Below are 20,380 nucleotides of genomic sequence, written 5' to 3'. Positions count from 1 at the left end.
TCGGCGCCCCGCTAGGGGAAGGGCCTGCGGGCCGGGGGGGGCAAGGGCCTCCGGGCCAAGGACCTCTGGGCCAGGGACCTGCAGGCCAAGGGTCTCCAGGCCGGGGACCTCCAGGCCAGGGACAGAATCCCAGGATCCCAGAATCACCTCGGTTGGAAGGGACCTCCAAGATCACCGAGTCCTCTGACCTAACACTAACAAGTCCTCCACTAAACCATATCACTAAGCTCTACATCTAAACGTCTCTTAAATACCTCCAGGGAGGTGTTTAAGAGACGTTTAGACTCAACTGCTTCCCTGGGCAGCCCATTCCAATGCCTAACGACACTTTCGGTAAAGAAGTTCTTCCTAACATCCAACCTAAACCTCCCCTGGTGCAACTTTAGCCCATTCCCCCTCGTCCTGTCACCGGGCACGTGGGAGAACAGACCGACCCCCACCTCGCTACAGCCTCCTTTAAGGTAGAGAGCAATAAGGTTGCCCCTGAGCCTCCTCTTCTCCAGACTGAACAACCCCAGCTCCCTCAGCCCTCCAGGCCAGGGATCTCCAGGCCAAGCATCTCCGGGCCAAGGGCTTCCACCGCCTCCTTCCCACCCTTCTGAGGTCCCCGCTGCTGCAGTGGCAGGGGGACCCATCGGTCAGCGAGCTGATCCCAGCAGCCAGGAGGGCCGGCCCTGCCCTGGGTGCCTCAGGCACGGCACGGCTGCCGGCCAGGGGAAGGGGTCCTGCTCTGCTCGGCCTCGCCTCGAGCACTGCGCGCACCGCGGGACAAGGACCTAAAGCTGTTAGGGAGTGGCAGGACCCGAGGGAACGGCATGGAGCTGCGGCAGGGGAGGGCATGGAAGAGGCTCCCCAGGTCACAGCACCGAGCTGTTGGAGTTCAAGGAGCGTTTGGACAGCGTTCTCAGACACGGGGTCTGGTTTTGGGCGGTCCTGTGCGGAGCCAGGAGTGGGGCTCCTGGTGGGTCCCTTCCAACCCGGGGTATTCAATGATTCTGTGACTCGGTGGTCCTGCACGGAGCCCAGACCAGCAGATCTGCAGCCAGCGGTGTCCTTTGTGCTGGGAGGTGCCACTGTGGAGCCTGGAGAGCTGCGGTGCTGGGCACGTGGAAACACTGATAACGGCTGAGCGGAGCACCAGGCTCATGGCCCTGGTGGGCTGCGAGGTGGAAACATGCTCTGAGGGATAACCCGAGGGGGGTGCGGTGGCACCCAGCACTGCAAGGCACTGCCGGGGCAAGTGGGGTGGCCACAGGGCATGGGGACAGGGGCGCAAGGTGGTGGCTGGCCGGCGGTCACCACACTTTGTGTGCAAATAATCCCCGGAGGAAGATTAACCAGATTGGAAGATTACTGGCCCTAATCGCATAAGGTCATTTGTTACAGTTAACTGGAGAGATCTCAGTCTGCGGCAGCATGTGCTAAAATAAGAAGGCTCTCAGTGAAGTGATGGAAATGAGCACTTATGCACAGCATCCTGGCCGGGATGGGAGTGATTCAGGCTTGGTTTGGATTTTTTCCTGACATCAACCAAAAGAACCAGCAGGATTGGGGCTAAATGCCAAAACTGAAAAACACTCCCTTTGAAGGGGGCTGCCGGCTGGAGATTTCAGGGCTGGATTGGGAGGCAGCTGCTCCCCATCCACAGCCTCAGCGTTTGCTTCTGCAGAGTCCCCGTGCGATGTGGGCGCTGGGTCAGCTGCAGAGGGACACGGCATGCGTGGGGCATGGGGCAAGGACCTGCCCTGCCCCTGCAGCCTCACACCGCAGCATCCACCGCAAAGCAACTGGCTCCAGCTTTCTGCCTGGCACGAAGGCAGCATTTGATCCTTAGTGCTTTGATGGGATCAGAAGGCAGCGCGCCTGATTTTCATGTGTGCTGGGAGCATGACTAGAGCTGGAGACAGATTTACCTCCTGGGGATACACACTTCTCAGAGCAGTGACAAAAAGCTCCATGGGTAGCAGAAGCCCTGTGTGGATGGGGATGGGGTGGGGATGGGGATGGGGATGGGATGGGATGGGATGGGATGGGATGGGATGGGATGGGATGGGATGGGGTGAGATTGGGATGGGATGGGGATGCTCTGTCATGTCCTGGCAGCAGTGGGAGATGCTCAGTGACCATCTCTGGGGCAGGCTTGCTGGTTGCCAGCACACACCGAAATGCAGGCACGGTTTCACCAGGGCTGTTCAGATGCGGGGGGCACAGCTCAGCACAGGCGTGTGGGGAGCTGCGGCTGAGCCTGCTGCGGCAGCAGGCATGGCAAAGCCCTGGGCACCTGGAGAACGATCCCAGGGCAGCAGCGGCTGCTGGTGCCGCGCTCTGCAGGCCTCTCCTGAGCCAGGCTCTGAGCCAGCCACAAATCATCACGGCCTTCCTCCTCCTGGATCCGGCGCCACGGGCAAGCCGCTTGCTTGGAAGCTGGACTCAGCCCGGAGACCGGAGGCCCATTTGGATTGATTGCATGTTTATGTGCCCTCCTGGGAAACTGTGCAGCCAGAGCGAGTGGCCACCCGCCCGCTGCCACGGGCTGGTTTGCATCACTCTGTGTTTTGCTGTGCAAAGAGAAGGTTTGGGTTTCAGCATGTTCCTTTTTTTTTTTTTCCTTGCAGCACTTTTATTTATGCAGCTAGAAACCCTCCCTGCCTGCCTGCTGACAGCTGCATGGGAAGGCTTCGGGGATGTTTATAGGTTTTTTTTTCTCATTTTTCCCTGTGACTGCCAGGGTCTGTTGTTAAGATAAATCAGACATCAAACCTCGGTCACCGTGTTTTCAGACTTCGGACATTCAATTCCACTTTTGGAGGGGGCGTTGCGGGATCTGAGGAGGAAGGCAGCTCCTTTTCCCCCTGGTTTCCCCATCCCCTTGCCCTGGGGCCGTGCCCACCATCACCCATGGGTTGTGGCACTGGCTCTGTCCTATTGCCCGGCCAGGACAGGCCCCTCAGGGCTGGGGGTGCCCAGCAGTGCTCAGATCCCCCTCATCGCAGCGAGTTGCAGCAGGCTCTGGCCAGTGGAGCCCTCCCTCCGGAGGAGCCCTGGCGCTGAGCGGCCTCACCAGGCTCCTTTCTTCTGGCTCCAGGATGCTGGGAGCATCCCCTCCCCCAGGCAGGCGTTTGCAGAGGGGATCTGTCAGGAGCATCTCAAGGTTAGGCATTTAAGTCACATTACCCATGCTAATACATGCAGCACTGGGAGCCTCGCAGAGGGCCTGACTCTGCTCCCTTGGGCTGACGAACGCCTTCCTCCCCCAGCCCGCTCCCTCGCTTCACGCGCCAGGCACCCAGACTCTCCCCAGCTTCGGGCTGATCCCCTCGCCGCTGTGCGAGGCGGACTTGGGAAGTTGGCCACGTTTTCTGGGATAAAACAGGCTCCCCCTCGCTGCGTGCTGCGGCGTGCCCGCCGTGGGCCAGGCTCCGTCCACGCGTTCGGTTCCTCCGCCCGCAGCCGCGCCGGGGCGAGCCTCGGGGGCTGCACGCAGCGAGCGAGGGTCCGTCCTCCGGGCTGGGGCTGCCGTAACGAGGCAGCTGCCTTCATGCGCTCACCCTCCCTGGAGACACCCTGCAAAGGAGCAAAAAGCCCTTTCCCTCCCTCCTGGGTCCCCCGGCGCTGCTGGCACTGAGCGGTGGTGGGCAGCGAATGGAGCGGGGCCGAGGAGCGGGGCAGGACCAGGGCGCAGCTGGCACACGAAGCCCGGTCGGTGCCCACGGTCTGCCCGGAGGCCTCGGCACTTCACCTCCGTGGGGCTCCTCGTGGGATTTCCCAGAGCTGGGTCCCTCCTTCCGAAGCAGGGCTCGGGTTCAGCCCAGCAGGTCCTGGCTGCGGGGGCGGGGAACAGCCCCAGCGGCTCCCCCCTTCCCTCCCTCGGGCTGCCCTGGTAGGGGCCTGGTGGCCTTGGGCAGGAGCCTGGTGGCTGTGTCCTTGTGGTGTCCCCGTGTCTCTGTGGTGCCACCGTGTCCCTTGGTGTCCCTGTGTCCCTTGGTGTCACTCTGGTGTCAATGTGTCCCTTGGTGTCCCCATGTCCCTATGTCCTCGTGGTGTCCCCGTGTCCCTTGGTGTCCCCGTGGTGTCCCCATGTCCCCATGTCCCTGTGGTGCCCCCGTGTCCTTGTCGTGTCCCCATGTCCCCATGTCCCTTGGTGTCCCCATGTCCCTTGGTGTCCCTGTGTCCCCGTAGTGTCCTCATGTCCTTGTGGTGTCCCCGTATCCCCGTGTCCCTGTGGTGTCCCTGTGTCCCTTGGTGTCCCCGTGTCCCCGTGTCCCCTTGGTGTCTCCATGTCCCCGTGGTGTCCCTGTGTCTCTGTGATGTCCCCGTGTCCCTGGGCTGTCCCCATGTCCTTTGGTGTCCCCATGTCCCCATGTCCCCGCGCTGGGGCAGCAGAGGCACCGCACCTCCGTGTTCCCAGCCCCCCCCCCCGACCCTCCCCGTTCCGTGGGGCCGGCCCCGGGGGCTGGGCCGGGCCCGGGGCTGCTCCCGCTGGCACCGCGCAGCTCCCCCGGCCGCCGCGGGGGCTCGGCGGGGACCGGGCGGCCCCTGCGGGCGGGGAACCGGGACCGGACCGGGGGTACCGGGTGCCCATCCCGGGGTGGGGGGCGAGCGGGGGGAGGCCCCGCCGGTACCGTGCCGTGCCGCTGGAGGGGAGGGGGAGGGAGTTTCCCGGAGGGGGGGGGGGGGCGGTGCCGGTGCCGGTTCCCGGCGCCCGTTCCCGGTGCCGGTCCCCGGTGCGGCGGGCGCGGGGCGAGGCCGGCGGGGGCGGGCGCTGCCGGGGCGGGCTCGTCGGTGCCGTCCTCCCCCCGGAAGTCTCCCCCGCTGCCTCCTTTCTCCTCCTCTCCCCGCAACATGGCCGCGAAGTCGGACGGCGGCGACGGCGGCGGCGGCCCGGCCGTGAGCCTGGAGAGCCCCGGGGGCGGCGGCGGCGGCGGCGGCGACGGCGGGGGGGCGGGGGGGGGGGAGGCGGGCGGGGGGGGCCGCGTCCCCCCCGTCCCGGCGGTACCGGCTGCGGGACGGCTGCTGGGTGCTGGGCGCGCTGCTCGTCTGCTTCGCGGACGGCGCCTCGGACCTGTGGCTGGCGGCCCACTACTACGTGCGGGGGCAGCGGTGGTGGTTCGGGCTGACGCTGCTCTTCGTGCTGCTGCCCTCGCTCGTGGTGCAGCTGCTCAGCTTCAGGTGGTTCGTCTACGACTTCGCCGCCGGCACCAAGGGCAGCGCCGGCAGCACCAAGGACAGCGCCCGCGGCCCCCGCGGCTGCTGCCGCCTCTGCGTCTGGCTGCTGCAGGGCTGCATCCACCTGCTGCAGCTGGGGCAGGTCTGGAGGTACGGGGGCCGTCGGGATGGGGGGCGTCACTGGGTGGGGTGGGGGGGCCACTGGGAGGGGATGGGATGGGATGGGATGGGATGGGATCAGATAGAATAGGGCTGCAGGGCTGCATCCACCTGCTGCAGCTGGGGCAGGTCTGGAGGTACGGGGGCCGTCGGGATGGGGGGCGTCACTGGGTGGGGTGGGGGGGCCACTGGGGTGGGGTGGGATGGGGCTGCAGGGCTGCATCCACCTGCTGCAGCTGGGGCAGGTCTGGAGGTAAGGGGGGGGGTTGGGGTGGGATGGGATGGGATAGGATGGGGCTGTGGGGCTGCATCCACCTGCTACAACTGGGGCAGGTCTGGAGGTACGGGGGTCATCAGGATGGGGGGTGTCACTGGGTGGGGTGGGGAGGTCACTGGGAGGGGATGGGAGGGGATGGGATGGGGCTTGGAAGGCTGCATCCACCTGCTGAAGCTGGGGCAGGTCTGGAGGTACGGGGGGGGGTTTGGGGTGGGTGTGTCACTGGGGTGGGGTGGGGGGGCCACTGGGATGGGGTGGGATGGGGCTGCAGGGCTGCATTCACCTGCTGCAGTTGGGGAAGATCTGGAGGTATAGGGGTCATTGTTATGGGATGGGGGAGTCACTGGGGTGGGATGGGATAGGTTGGGATGGGATGGGGCTTGGAGGGCTGCATCCACCTGCTGCAGCTGGGGCAAGTCTGGAGGTACGGGGTGGTCACCAAGATGGGGGGGGGGGGGGGGCTGGAGGGAGGGGCAGCGTGCAGCAGGGACATGGGGGGATGTAGGTGGGGGTGGGAAGGTGAAGCAGGGGCCCGGGCAGCTGGGATGGGCATGGGATCGATCCCTCTGGAGCCACAGCAGGAGGAGCAGGGGGTGGGGAGCCCCCGACAGAGCCGGGCTGCAGGTGTGGGTGGCTGTGGGCAAGAGCTGGCACTGGGAGCCCGCAGCCCCGCTGGTGGCACAGGCCCACTGGCCCCCATGGCCTTATCCTGGGGGTTTGGGGTGCTCCTGGCAGCCCTGAGCACCCCTGGCTCAGAGCCTCCTCCAGGCGTGTCCCCAGGCTCCTGCTTGCAGCCGGCTGGGGGTGTAGGGGGGGTGTTTGTGCCCCAGCCTCCCCCGGGGGCTGCATCGCTGCTGCCTGCCCCTTCCCAGGCCTGAGGCTGGGCAGGGAGGGCGAGCGGTGGGCTGGTCCTGAGCAGCTCGAGCCCCTTTGCCTGCAGCTCCGCAGAGCCTCCAGCAGCCCGGGCTGGGGGTCTGTTGGCAGGATCATTTCCCACTGAGCACCTTCCTCCCCTGCGCGATGGAGCGGTGCCGCTCCCTCCTCGGCGCTGTAATGGAGCTGGCTCCTGGGGAGGCTGGGAGGGAGCGGAGACAATGGCAAATTCCTGAAACAATGCCCTGAGCAAGCCGCGCTCCCTGGGCCTGCTTCGGTTCCCCTCACGAGCTACCGTAGTACAGAGGCAGCTCTAGTCCTTGTTGTTGTCTGCACGCGCTTTTCTGCTGCTTTGCTTGGGATGCTCCAGGGAGCACTAACTTTGTTTCACGGCGCACCGTGCGCTGTGCCAGGGATGCTCCTGCCCCTTCCTTCCCCTCGCACGGCCACCCCCTGCCCCTCCCCGCTTTGTTCTGCCCCACGGCAGCTCTCAGTAGGGGCAGGATGGGTGCGAGCCCCAGGATGGGTTCGAGCCTGGCCTTTGTGTGCTGGGAGAGCTGGGGAGGGAGAGGACGGGGCTCCCAGGGCCGCTGGCTGCTGAGCCCCCAGCAGCAGCCCCAGGGCCCCGCGGGTGATTGCCGGGGCCTGGCCTGAGCTGGGGCCGTGCTGCGGTCGGGGTTTTGCTTGTGTCGGCCGCGTCTCCTGTCTGCTGCGCCGCGGAGGCTCTTAAGCCAATTAAAGCGGGAACTCGGCACCGACCCTCCAGGACATGCTGGGCGCAGGCTGCAGCTGAGGCTCTTCCTAATCTCGGAATTTGGGATTTGCTCGGGTGACCAGTTAAATGCAGTTTGCTAAACCCATTAGTGGGGTTGGATCCGGTGCAGGTGGATGTGACAGTTTAAGAAGTGCTGAATTATGACCGAATAAATACTGCATGTGCAGGGAAGGCTTTTCCCTGGCCAGGGCGCCGGGGCCCTGCTGCGCCCCTTGCCAAACACCTCCCCCTTCCCTGATTTATCTGCGCGGCCCTGGCCTGGGCAGCCTGGATTCCCTCGGCAGCTCTCACCCTACAGGATCGATCTCTGCGCAGCGCCGGCCCCGGCTGCGCTCCAGCCAGGACCCCCAGCTCACACAATTGCAGCAGCTTCCCGGGTGCAAAGGCGTGCTAGCCACAAGCACCGACCTCAAGACCGTCCCAAATTAAAGCTGCTGCGAGAATCGAGAATCCGCGGAAGGTAGCTGTAATCAGCACCTTCACAATGCACATGTAAATGTGCTGCCGTGGGTGCCCTCTGGAGACGTGTCGGTGGCAGGAGCGTGCTCGCGGCCGGCAGCCCCAGCGCAGGGCAGCAGGATGCTCCCCGCGGGTGCTGGCCGGGGGCAGGGGGCTGCTGGTCCCAGCCCCGCGGGACGGAGCCTCCCCGTGCTCCTGCTGGGGTTTGGCAGCTCGGGAACTCTTACCCGCTCTGTTCACAGAAGGTCAGCAGCTTTTTCGCCACGTGTAGAAACACCGACGGGAAGGGAGGTCCGCCGGGACCTGGTCTCCCTCGTGGTGACAACACCGGGAGCGGGCGAGGGGCTGGTCCCCGCATCGCCCCGTGGGTTGGCAGCCAGGGATGTGCGGGGAAGGAGGGACATGGGGGCCCTCGTCCATGTGTTGGCGTGACGTCTGGGGCACGTGGCGCTCTCCCCGACCCGAGTTTGCAGGATGTGTGATGCATTAGGAAGGCTGCAGCAGGAGAGCAATCCTCTCCTTGTTTAAATACAGGATTAAGGGATGATATCCCTAATTACCTTTCAGGAAAATTGCACTCTATCACTTGCTCTTGGACTGCGGGCTCCCTCCGGCTCCTTCACCCAAGGACGAAGACTGGTGGCACTGGATGTGCCAGGGCCTGGCTTTTCTCCTCGCACCTCTTTTCTCCCAGCGTTTGAGGTCCGGAGGCAGCCGCAGGGAGGGCGTCGGGGCAGCGCTGCCCAGCGGAGCGGCTGCAGATATTTGCCAGGGGTGATCCTGAGCGCTGGGCACCAGGTCGGTGACGGGAGGCACGGAGGTGACCGATGGCTGGAGCTGTGCCGCCAGGACCCGCGTTGTGCTGCTGGGCTGGGGGCGAGCGAACGGTGCTGCTGCCCCGCTCCCGCCCCAGCCCTCGGTGGAGATTTTTGTTAGACTGGGCTTTTTAATACAAAGGAGGCAGTAATTAGCCCTACGAGCTCTCTCTGTTGGTTTCTGCCTCATCATCAGTTTTTTGAAAATTAAATGATTTTTTTTGTAAAGTAATTGATTCTGTATTTCTCGTGCAGCTGCTGCTGCACTCAGTTCATAAAAACCTGGCGGTGCTCTGTCAGTGCACGCGGGGATATTTTCCTGGGCTGAAACACAAACCGTGTGATCAAGCGCATAACAAATAAGAACCAACATTTCATTCTGGCAACTTGATGGGAGACGAAATCTCATTTTAATGAGATCTACGGAGCTGACAGCAAGATGGGAGAATAATTGAGCCCCGCCAAAAGCGGCGGAGGCCGAGGGTCACTTGTTGAGCGCCGAGGAGCCGGGGACCACGCACGCAGGAGACGTGCACGGTCGTGGCTCCCCATCCTGCTGCTGCCTTTGTGATGGTGATGGATGCACACGGCAGCTGCCGGGGCACCACAGGGACGGCGCTGCTGTAGGGTCTGTGCGTGTGGGGCCGTTGTGTGCTGCAGGCAGCGGGGTCGTGGTGATGACGAGCCCGGTTGGTGACTGATTACAGGGAGAGGGCAGGTCGCTGGTGTGCGGGCGGGCAGGGCTCCTGCCTCGGTGTCCTGGCTCTGCTGGGGCCGCGGGGCTTCACCGCCGGGCCTGGTGCTGGGGCAGGGAGGCTGAGTGTGCCCCGGGACCGGCTGCAACGCCCCGCTGCACCCCGAGCTTTGGGGCTGGGGAAGGTGCCGGGTGGCCACAGCCTCTCCTTGCCGAGCGCTGAGCCATGGGCTGCAGAAGGCACTAAATTCGGCTGTTCCTCCCGGGCTGCGTGTTCCAGCCCCGCTTTTACGTTAAGGCAAAGAAACAAAGCGGGGACCAGGAGCCTGCGGGGTCATGGGCCAGCACCTGGCAGCACTTGGCACGTGGTGAAACCGGGCTGGAAGTACTAAAATCACGTCGTTTGCTGACAGGAACGTCTTTGTGTGGCTGCCAGTGCTCGGAAGGTCTTTGCGAGACTCTCAGGGAGGGGTGGATGGGGCAGGTGGTGCCGGGCTGCCAGGGGCTCCACCGGCCTTGCTGGGGACATTGTGTGGGAAAGCGGCTTTGGTCCTTGCCAGGGTGCTTCCCCGGCGTGGGTCTGTGCTTTCCCAGCCTCACCACGCCAGGACACGGCTCTGCTGTCCCCTGCATGCTGAGCAGAGAGGGTTTTGGTGGGACCGCAGGCTGCCGGGGCACGCGGCGCTGCTGGCGACACCGGTCGTGCCCCGAGCTGCTGGTGGAGCCCAGCTTCCTTCTCCCCAGCCTCCCTCTGTCCCCGCCGCCCTGCTTGGCCACCCGAGCCCCCTCCAGCGCCGACTCACGGCACAGCCCAGCAGGATGCGGCCGCTGCTGCCCAGCGCTGGGCTCTCCTCCAGAGAGAGGAGGCTGCAGAAGGAGCCATACGGAGCTGGGCTGCAGAGAGGGGGAAGCCAGATGGGAAGCCTGAAATCAGCCCGGCTGAGCCCCGGCCTCACCAGGGCCCTCGGGCTGCCCCGGCTTCACGTGAGCAGGGTGGGAGGACGCGGGGGGCAGCCCTGCAGGGTGCTGGAGCCGATGCCCTGCGGATGCCCGGTGCCCCCTCCCTGCCGAGCGGCACCAGGAGCCCTGTGGGGCCGCTGGGTGCTGCCGGGTGCTGCCCTCCCCTCCTGCCCGCTGTGGCTTTGAGCGGGGCTGCCTGGGGCAGGAGCAGATGGCGGCGGCAGCGGGGCGGCTGGGGGGCTGCGGTGGTGCCAGCTGATGGCCCCCACCACGTCTCCAGGCTGTGCGGCCCCCGGCCCCGCACCGGCCACAGGAGGGGCTCAGGAGCTCGGCCGTGGCCACGGGTGCGGGAGGCCCCGGGATGTCCCCGCAGCGGGAGCAGGGCCGGCTCCTGCCTCCTCCCTGCTGATGGATGAGCCGAAAGTGCTGGGATCAGGGCTTCTCCCGGCACTCACGGGCTAATGGAGTCGGCTGACAGCGTTTTATGGATCTGATATAAAGTCCATCAGTTTGCGTGACAGTTTTACTAGGTTGGGAGGAAGCTTTACGGTCTGACTTCCTTTTGCTTAATCTTTCTGCTTTCGTAGTCATCCGTCTCCCTCCTCTCCCCCCAAACCTGTGCGCGGTTGGTGCGGAGCAGCCGGCGGAGGTGGCTCTGCCCGGGCACGGCTGCTTGGGGACACCCCGCACGCCCGGCCCCGTGTCCCCTCCTTAGGACAAGGAGCGTTTCCCTGCGCCCTGTGGCTGCTGGAGCTGGCCCAGTGCCGCGGGAAGGGGTCCCCGGTGACTCAGCCGGTGCGTGCGTCGGTGCCACGCGCAGCTCCGCTGACCCCCGGCCGCTGACCAGATGGCCGGGGCCGGCGCGTGCCCGTGCCTGCGGCCCTGCCAAGAGCCGAGGCAGCACCGGCACAGGCGGACGGGGGCTCCCCGCGGGCACCCCGCACGACCAGCTGGTTCCTCCTGCTCCCTCCTTCCTCTGCCGCCGCCTGCCTGGGGCAGGGGGAGGCAGGGGGGGCTGTGCGCCAGCCGGGGCGAAAATATCCCCTTTGAGACCCAGCCGGTGGGCTGGGACCTGAAATGCTCTGGGGGATGAAGAGTGGGGCCACGGGCTGAGGTCCCCATCTGGGGGCAGGAACCAGACCCTGCATGGGGAGAGAGGGCGCAGGGGAGCGGGCGCTGGGCTGGCTTGGCACGAGCTGCCCTTCCCTGGCATCTCAGGGCCCCACGTGGAGCCGCTGCCTCCTGGGGCAGCACGGGGACGCGCACAGCACCCCGCTGCCCTGCGCCTCGGTGGCAGGAGGATTTCCATGGCCTCGGATGGGTGGGGAAATGCCGTGCTGGAGCAAGGTGGTGGCAGCCCCGGGGCATGCCTGGCACAGAATGCGGCAGGGGCCGTTCTCATGCCCCTGCCCTCCCCCCTCGCGCAGGTACCTCCGCACGCTGTACCTGGGGCTGCAGAGCCGGTGGCAGGCCGAGCACCGCCGCCGCCACTTCTACTGGCGGATGATGTTTGAGAGCGCGGACATCAGCATGCTGCGCCTGCTGGAGACCTTCCTGAAGAGCGCGCCCCAGCTCGTGCTGCAGCTCAGCATCATGGTGCAGCAGAACAGCATCGAGCCGCTGCAAGGTAGGGACAGCCCCCTCCAACACGGCCCCCACAGCTGGGGAGGGGGCTGGAGGGGCCCAGGATGCTGCTGGCCAGGAATGGCCCCAGCCCCCTGTCCCCCTGCTGCCCTCGACCCCGCTCTCACCGCCCCCTCCGTGCTCTGTGCCCGCAGGGCTCTCGGCCTCGGCCTCGCTCGTCTCCCTGGCGTGGATGATCGCCTCCTACCAGAAGGTGCTGCGGGACTCGCGGGAGGACAAGCTGCCCATGTCATACAAGGGGGCCATCGTGCAGATCCTGTGGCACCTCTTCACCATCGCCGCCCGCGCCATTGCCTTCGCCCTCTTCGCCTCCGTGTTCCAGCTCTACTTCGGCATCTTCATCGTCACCCACTGGTGCATCATGACCTTCTGGATCATCCAGGGCGAGACGGACTTCTGCATGTCCAAGTGGGAGGAGATCATCTACAACATGGTGGTGGGCATCATCTACATCTTCTGCTGGTTCAACGTCAAGGAGGGACGGAGCCGCTACCGCATGTGCATCTACTACGTCATCACGCTGTCCGAGAATGCCGCCCTCACCGTCCTCTGGTTTCTCTACTACGACCGCGAGACCACGTCCGACTTCGACGCCTTAATCCTCGTCTGCGTGGTCAGCTCCAGCTTCGCCCTCGGCATCTTCTTCATGTTCATCTACTACTGCCTCTTGCACCCCAACGGCCCCATGTTCGGCCCCCACGCCGGGGGCTGCATTTTCCGGCAGCGGCCGGCACCGGCGCCGGGGTCCCCCGCGGACGCCGTCACCAGCCCCCCGCGCTCGCTGCCGCGGACTACAGGGGGGGAGCGGGAAGGGGCGCCGGGGGACCGGGACAGCTGCGTGCCCGTCTTTCAGGTGCGGCCCTGCGCCCCGCCGCCGCCGGCCGCCCGCGCCCCGCGGACAGAGGGCCCCGTCATCCGCATAGACCTGCCCAGGAAGAAGTACCCGGCCTGGGACGCCCACTTCATCGACCGGCGCCTGCGGAAGACCATCCTGGCGCTGGAGTACGCCTCCCCGACCACCCCGCGCCTGCAGTACCGCACCGCCGGCGCTGCCCAGGAGCTCCTGGAGTACGAGACCACCGTGTAGGGCGGGCGCGGGGCTGCCGTGGCACCCCCCCCACCCCACCCCGGCCGGGCTGTCCCATCTCTTCGCAGCGTTTTGCCTTTCTTTTCGGTTCACCGGCGCCGAGGGGTGACCGCGCCGAGCGCCCCGCGGGCAGGGGCCGGTGAGGTCCCTTGGTGCTATCCCCCCCCCCCCACGCCGCCCTCCTGTGATCCCGCTCCTCGTCCCACCCGGCTCTGCGCCGGGGGCTTGTCCTTGCCAAAATACCTCACCTGTGCCTGAGCCCCGCAGCGCCCGGCTCCCGGCAGGGCTGGCCAGGTCGGCGGCGCAGGGTGGGGACCGTGGGGCGCCCCGGGGCTCGGGGGTGGTGGGTGCCCCACTCCGGGGAGGGGCTTTGGGCACGGTGGGGCATGACGCAGGGGATATGCAGGGGACACGGGCGGTGGGACAGGGCCGTGGGGATGCTGGAGAGGGGCTGTACTGGGGTGTGGGGGGCTCCTGTCACCCCCAGGGAGCAGGTGGCGGTGGGGAGTGAGCAGGGGACATCTGGCGTCTGGCCACCCCCCCATGTCCCCTGCTTCCCCAAGCCCCCCAGGTCCCAGTGTCTCCCTTCATCTCAGCCCTCGGTTCCCCCCGGTGTGGGTTCTGGCCGTGCCTGCGCCCCAGGGGGGGCCCCCGCTCCGTGTGGGACGCAGCCCCCAGCCCTGAGCCAGGCCCCCGATGCCGGCCGGGCGCTGTGGGGCGGTGGCTGCACCCCACCATCCCCTCCCGCCCTCCTGGGAACAGCTTCATCGCATCGTGTTTGTTTTCACCTGGTAGGTGACATTTGTGTGACATTTTCTACCTCCGCTGACGCTGGTGGGGCAGGGCCTGCCTGGCACCGGGGGGGGGGGCATTGCAGGGTAGTGGCATCGCTCCCGGGGGCTCCCCAAGGCCGGATTCACCCCCAGGCGTTCTCTCCCCCCCTTTCCCAGCTGGGAGCATTTCCATCCACGTCCCCATCAGCATCAGCCCCCCCAGCTCAGAGGTGTGAACCCGAGCCAGGATCCTGCCCCTGCCCCCGGCGCCCCCCAGTCCCCACAGAGGAGCGGGGCTGCCCCGGGTCTGAATGTGTGCCCTGCTCCTGCGGGGCCGGGCTCCCCGGGTCCCTGCCCGAAGGGCTGTGCTGAATGTACCCCCCCCGTGCCCCCTCCCGCGTCCGTGTGTCCGTCCTCTGTGTTTGCAGCTGGGTCCGCAGGGCAGAGCTGCCGGCCTCCCCAGGCCGTGCACCGCTCGCAGCACGTGCAGAGCCCCCCGGCACGCACCCACAGCCCCCCCGTGCCTTCCTCCAGCCCTGGTGCCCCCCCAGTCCCCGAGCTGTGCCGGCCCCGCAGTGCTGAGCTGTGCCCCAGGCCGGCAGCCCTGCCTGCTGTGCCCCTGCGGGCCGGGCTGCTGCGGGGTCCCCAAGGCGCAGCGGGGTCCCCAAGGCGCAGCGGGGTCCCCAAGGTGCAGCGGGGTCCCCAAGGTGCAGCGGGGTCCCCAAGGTGCAGCGGGGTCCCCAAGGCGCAGCGGGGTGTGCGGTGCCGCTGGTGCCCCCTTGCTTTTTTTTTCCCATTTCTCCGTAGCTCGAAGGCCCCGGATGACTGCGGGCTGGGGTGGGCCGGGCTGGGGTCACTGGTGCTAACTGGTGCTAACTGAAAGCCTCGGAAATCCTTTCGGAGGAGGGCATAGAGCATCGCGGGGTCTGGGCAGCGGGCTGGCCCCCCCGGGACCCGCACTCCTCCTCTCCCACCAGTAACGGGCAAAAAAAATCCCCCATCCAGCCGAGCTCTGGGGGCAGCCCCGTCCAGCCGGGCTCTCAGCGGAGGAGGCTTCTGTTATCCTCAGGGAAGCACGACGGGAAGATGGGACCCGGGGGGGGTTTGGGGTGCGGGGGCAGCCAGGAGCCCTCCGCGGCCCTGGGAGCCGCCGCGCGGTGCCGTGCCGGTGCCGGTTCCTGCACCCTCTGCCCGTGCCCCCAGGGTTCGGAGCCACGCAGCTTGGGGTGATCTGCGCCCCGCCCCCCCCCCCAACCCGTGCTCTTTCCCCGGGGGGGCGCGGGTCGGAGGGACACTTTTCTATGCACTCAAGCCACGGTACCCTCAGCCCCGGGCTGCTCCCGTGTCGGGGTCAGGGCAGCGGCTGCAGGAGCCGGGGCTGGCTGCGGTGCGGCGTGGGGCTGCACGTGGTGCTGGGCCCCCTCCCCACACGCAGCTCCACCTGCACCGTGCTTGCAGCCCCCATGCCTGGCCCAGTCCTGAGCCAACGGGGCTGAACAGCCAGCGCCGAGGGGGGGCTGGTGGTGGTGGCGATGGTGGTGCCAGGCCATCAGCACCCGCTGGCAAGGGAGCGCCGAGGGGGCTCGACCCGGGGCTGAGCTGGGTGCTGTGGGGCAGGGGCAGCTCCGGGGCTGCTCCAGCTCCCTCTGGGGAAGGGGGTCCTGGTCCCGGGGGGGGGGCGGCAGCATGGGGCAGGCAGCGGGGCCACCCCGGGTTCAGGGAATGGGGGGGGGACGTGGTTCGGACCGGGGCTGAGCTCTGCTGCTCTTGGCCGGGGCTGTTTTCTCCCCGGAGGGGGCAGCTGGGGGCTGCGTCCCAGCGGGTCTCAGCCACGTCCCCACGGTGCTCGGGACCGGGAGCCCGGCTGTCACGTACTGTAAATACTCTGTGTGCCACCTTCTTCTCTGGGACCCTCGGCGCGGGCAGGGGGTGAGCGGGAGACCGGGGTCTGACCGAGACTTTTTTGTATACCACAAACTTTTTGTATATTTTTAATTTTGCTGCAACATGAGATATTAAATTCATTTCAATAAGCCCTGCCTGCGGGAGCTTTTCCTTGCTGGCGCCTCCAGCTCTCCCCGGTCCCCACCGGTGGCTCCAGGTCAGGGCTCTGCAGCGGAGCAGGGCTCTGCGTGGCCGTGCCGGGGTGCTGGGGGGCTCTGCCCAGCCGTGTTGGGGTGCTGGGGGGCTCTGTCCTGGGGTGCTGGGGACACTCAGGGACAGGGCAGGATGGCTGGGGAGGTGCCACCTGTCCGGGGCCCGGGGCCCCCACTGGCACTGCCCTGGCGCAGCAGCTGGCAGGGAAGGGGTGCGCGGGCAGGATGCGGTGTGCCGGGGAGGAAACTGCCGGACACGGCCCCGTCCCAGCTCTCCCAGGCCGAGTTAACTCCCTGCCGGAGGCCCTGGTCCCCATCCACCCCCCAGACCCACATGGGGCCTCGAGCCCCATGGGCAGCTGCGGGGTCGGGGTGCTTTGGGGGCTCCTGCATGGGATCCAGCTGGAGCCTTCCCCCATGGCAGGGCCACTCGCAGGCAGGGCAGGACAGGGGCAGCGAGGGGCAGGGAGCCCCCGAGTGAAGCCACAGGGAGGGGGCTGCTGTGGGGCCATGGGAGCCCCAGCGCAGCGAGGGGCAGGGGCTGCTCTGCTGCCTGGTCCCGGGGCACCCCCAGCCCCAGTCCTGGTCCCGTCCCAGTCCTAGCCCTGCCCCAGTGCCAGTGCCAGTCCCAGTGCCAGTCTCGTCCCAGTTCCACCGCAGTCCCAGTCCCAGTCCGAGCCCAGTTCCAGTCCCAGTCCTGTCCCAGTCCCGGCCCAGCCCAGCCCAGCCCAGCCCAGCACCCCCGGCGGGGCAGGAACTCACATCAGAGCCGTCCTGGTGGAGTTTCCGACACAGGAAAACAACAAAGGCGTTGGACGGGGAGGACGGCGGCAGCGCCATGGACTGCGAGGCCAAGAGGGGGAAGAAGGTGAGCACATTTCGGGGGCTGCGGGGCGGGCAGGAGCAGCCCTGCAGCACTCGTGGTGCCTGGAACGAGGGGTGGGGAGATGGGGGGGGGTCCCCACCTGCTGTCCCCTGGGGCCGAGCCCTCAGGTGGCGCAGATTTGGGGACCCCAGCGAGGAGGAGCCGTGCAGTGCCAGGGCTGGCCCCCCCCCCACCCCCCCCCCCCGTGGTGACGTGCCCCCGCACCCCGCTGTCCCTCGCAGGGCTTCGTGTCGCCCATCAAGCGGCTGGTTTTCCCCAAGGCCGCTCGGAAGCCGGCGCTCCGCAGCAGCGTCTACCGGCGGCCGCTGCACTCGGTGCCCCTCTACCCCCCCGACTACCTGATAGACCCCCAGATCCTGCTGCACGACTACGTGGAGAAGGAGGTGAAGGTAACGGGCTGGGGGGGGGCGCCCAGGGACACCGGTGGCCACACCTGCCATGTGGGAGGCCACCACCCATGGTGGCCAGCAGGGTTCTGGCCCCCTCCTGTCCTGGACAAACACCCAAGGAGGGGGGGGGGCAGGTTGGGGTGCAGGCAGTCTCCCCACCACTCCACCCCAGGGAGGTGCAGGCTGCCCGTGGGGCCGTGGCGGTGGGAGGATGCAGAACCCCAGCCCCACTGCCCCCCAGGGCTGGCGTTCCTCCCACAGGGCTCCCCCCTGCCCTCCCCAAAACCCCTTGGGGCTTTGCCCCCCCCCAAGTTTTTAGGGCACCTGACCTGGGTGACAGCCTCCCTGAACCCCTCCAGCCGGGATGAGGTGCTGCAGCTGCTGGACACCGCCAGGGTAAGAGGGTGCCCGGCACCCCATGGGGACGTCCCCGCACTGCCCCGCGGTGCCACCGGTCCCCCCCACGACCCGGCACGCTCTCTGCCCCACAGCAGCTGAAGGAGCTGCCCCTGCAGACGACGCCGGAGCAGGACAGCATCCTGAGCCTGTCCGCCCGCTGCCTCCTGCTCACCTGGCGCGACGATGAGGAGCTGATCCTGCGCATCCCCACGCACGAGATCGCCGCAGCCTCCTACCTGCGCGACGACGCCCTGCACCTCCTCATCCTCAAAACGGGTGCGGGCGCCCTGCTGGGGTCCCAGCGCGATGCGGCCGACCCCGAGCACCCCGTGTGCCCTCCCGGGGCGGCAGCCGTGCTCCCAGTACCGGCTCCATTTGATGGTGGTGGGAAAGGATGCTGGAAGTGCCCCCCCCCCCCCCCCCCCCCCGTACATCCAGCCCCAGATGGGGCACAGAGGCTCCGGTGCTGTGACCACCAAACCAGCCGCAGCTGTGCCCTAATCCCCCTGCTCCCACCCTCCCACCCCACAGCAGCCCCCACCACCCAGCCCCACTGCCCCCAGCTCGCTGGGCCTCCCTTATCCCCCTGCCACCCCTAGCCCCTCTGCTTCCCTCCTGACCGGGGGAGCCAGGGCTGAACTGGGAGCCGGGTGGGCTGGGGATCACAGCCCCCACCCTGACACCCCGTCCCTCCTCGCTGCCCCCAGGCCTGGGAGTGGACCCGGTCCCTGCCGGAGCACACCCCGAAGCGGCCCCGGTCGGCGTGCCGGAGGCAGCCCCGGCCGAGAAGCGTCCGGGGGGCGCGTGGCCAGAGCCGGGGCGGCTGGGGGGCCCGATGGAGCGGCGGCACACCATCTGCAGCCTGGACTGGCGGGCGGCGCGGGGCGGGCAGGAGGGCCGGCAGGGCGGCAGCCTGGAGCGGCGGCGGGGCGGCAGCTGGGAGCGGCGGCAGCGCGGGCGGCCCTCGGGGAGCTGGGAGCGGCGGCAGCCCTGCGGCGGGAGCTGGGAGCGGCGGCGGGCCGGCACGGCCGGGGGCAGCTGGGAGCGTGGCACCGGCTTCGGCAGCTGGGAGCGGCGGCACGCCGGCAGCAACCCCCTGGACCCCCAGGAGCCCTGCCCCGACGCCTACTCCAACCTCGTCATCCTCGCCGTGCCCAACAGGGTGAGCGGCCCCGGCATGCGCCCACCCTTCTGGCACGCGCCCACCTCTCCCCCCCCCCCCCCCCCCAGCACGCGCCCACCTTCCCTTCTCCCCCCCTGCCTGCTGCAGGATGCCGCCGAGGAGTCCTGCGCGCTCATCTGCCAGGTCTTCCAGATCATCTACGGGGACCAGAGCATCGAGTGCGTGGACCGCGCCGGGTACCACTACACCTCCACGCCCACGCGGCCCTGGCTCTCCAGCAGGAGTGAGTGGCTGGGGGGGGGGGGGGTGCGGGATGCCACGTGGGACTGCACGGGGCTGGGGCGCTTGGGCACAGCATGGGGGGCACCTGCCCTGGCTCTCAGAGCTCGGCTCTCCCTCCCCAGGTGAGAGCTGCCGCACGGACGGGACGTACGGCTACGATGCCGACTTCAGCTGCTGCAGCTCCTTGTGAGTCTGGCTTCCCCTGGGTGCCCCCGTGGTGGGTGCCTGTCCCAGCTGCAGACCCCCCAGCCCTGCCCGATGGGGGGGTGCCAGGACCTGCTGACCCCCCCCACCGCCCCTGCCCTCCAGCAGCAATGGCTCCGAGACGTTCGAGGCATATTACAGCGGGGCCTCCTCGCCCTCCTTCCACCAGTCCCACCACAGCCTGGCCACCGCCTGCAGCGGCAGCGACCAGAGCAGCACGGGGCTGGAGCAGCTGCAGGACTACATGGTGACGGTGAGGGCGCGGGGGGGGGGCTCCTCTCCTCTTCGGGTGCCGGGGAGCAGCCGTCCGGGTGTGGGGTGGTGGGGTTGGGGGCCATGCGCTGCCCCCAGCCCCGACCCGTCCCCGCGTCCCCGCAGCTGCGCAACAAGCTGTCACCCCAGGAGATCCAGCAGTTCGCCCTGATGCTGCGCGAGTACCGGCTGGGCACGCCGGTGCAGGAGTACTGCGCCGACCTCCTGCGCCTCTACGGGGACCGGCGGAAGTTCCTGCTCCTGGGTGAGCGGCGCGGGCGCTCAGCCCAGCTGCCGGGGCATCCGAGTAGCCCCAGCAATGGGTTGCCGTGTCATGTTGGCCACGTCCATGTGTCCTTTGGGGATGGGGAGCTGGTCCTGGGTGTGCACCGGGGGGTGTTGGGTCCCCGCTGCTTTGCGGATGCCCCTGCCCTGGGATGGGGCTGGCTGGCACCCCCCGGGCACGGTCACCCCGAGCCTCACGGCGTCTGTCGCAGGAATGAGGCCCTTCATCCCCGACCAAGACATCGGGTACTTCGAGACCTTCCTGGAGAGCATCGGCATCCGCGAGGGCGGCATCCTCACCGACAGCTTCGGCCGCATCAAGCGCAGCATGAGCAACACGTCGGCCTCGGCCGTGCGGAGCTACGACAGCTGGTCCCTGCGCTCCGAGTCCGAGTCCTTCAACCGCATGATCACGGACATCACCCACGACATCGAGGCGCTGGCGCGGGACGAAGAGGAGGAGGAGGAGGAGGAGGACAACTATCTGTGAGGGGCTGCTGCAACCCGGCGGGCCCCTCGCTGCTCTCCAGCGCGGTGCTGGAGCTCCACGCCTGGATGGGCAGCGTGCCGGCTGCCTGGCACTGTCCCCACTTTGTCCCCACGGGAGGGGACAAGGCTCCGCGCTGCCCTGGCAGCTCTCGGCTGGGCTAGTGGCGGGTCAGGGCGGACCCCCCCCCCCCCCAGCAGCGCCCCGTGCTGTAATTTTCGCAGATCGCAATTAAACGCCCGGGATGGGAGCAGCCGCAGTCCCGATGTCCCGGGGCAGTGCCTCGGGGGCCCCC

At 67.8% G+C, this 20,380-nt stretch overlaps 2 protein-coding genes across 2 annotated transcripts; both read left to right on the top strand.

Annotated features, from left to right (window-relative positions):
• Positions 1–4,842: 4,842 nt before the first annotated feature.
• On the top strand, positions 4,843–12,909 carry XKR7 (XK related 7). The gene is made up of 4 exons (XM_035567050.1): positions 4,843–4,909; positions 4,944–5,316; positions 11,606–11,805; positions 11,957–12,909. The coding sequence occupies exons 1-4, from the start codon at positions 4,843–4,845 to the stop codon at positions 12,907–12,909; spliced, it is 1,593 nt and encodes a 530-aa protein (XP_035422943.1).
• Positions 12,910–16,616: 3,707 nt separating this feature from the next.
• On the top strand, positions 16,617–20,088 carry CCM2L (CCM2 like scaffold protein). The gene is made up of 10 exons (XM_035567049.1): positions 16,617–16,646; positions 16,886–17,053; positions 17,366–17,449; positions 17,545–17,728; positions 18,160–18,614; positions 18,723–18,858; positions 18,980–19,043; positions 19,167–19,314; positions 19,440–19,578; positions 19,811–20,088. Exons 1-10 carry the CDS (start codon positions 16,617–16,619, stop codon positions 20,086–20,088), a joined length of 1,686 nt encoding a protein of 561 aa, XP_035422942.1.
• Positions 20,089–20,380: the final 292 nt, after the last annotated feature.

This window comes from Cygnus atratus, chromosome 16 (genome assembly GCF_013377495.2).
Source record: "Cygnus atratus isolate AKBS03 ecotype Queensland, Australia chromosome 16, CAtr_DNAZoo_HiC_assembly, whole genome shotgun sequence".
In the NCBI taxonomy this organism is placed as follows: Eukaryota; Metazoa; Chordata; class Aves; order Anseriformes; family Anatidae; genus Cygnus; species Cygnus atratus.
This window is presented reverse-complemented; position numbering and strand designations above follow the sequence as displayed.

Coding starts and splice junctions, on each gene's coding strand:
- XKR7 (XM_035567050.1), top strand. CDS start 4,843: ATGGCCGCGAAGTCGGACGGCGGCGACGGCGGCGGCGGCCCGGCCGTG. Junction 4,910..4,943: donor GAGCCTGGAGAGCCCCGGGG/GCGGCGGCGGCG, acceptor CGGCGGGGGGGC/GGGGGGGGGGGAGGCGGGCG. Junction 5,317..11,605: donor CAGCTGGGGCAGGTCTGGAG/GTACGGGGGCCG, acceptor CCCCTCGCGCAG/GTACCTCCGCACGCTGTACC.
- CCM2L (XM_035567049.1), top strand. CDS start 16,617: ATGGACTGCGAGGCCAAGAGGGGGAAGAAG. Junction 17,729..18,159: donor CCTCCTCATCCTCAAAACGG/GTGCGGGCGCCC, acceptor CGCTGCCCCCAG/GCCTGGGAGTGGACCCGGTC. Junction 19,579..19,810: donor GCGGAAGTTCCTGCTCCTGG/GTGAGCGGCGCG, acceptor CGTCTGTCGCAG/GAATGAGGCCCTTCATCCCC.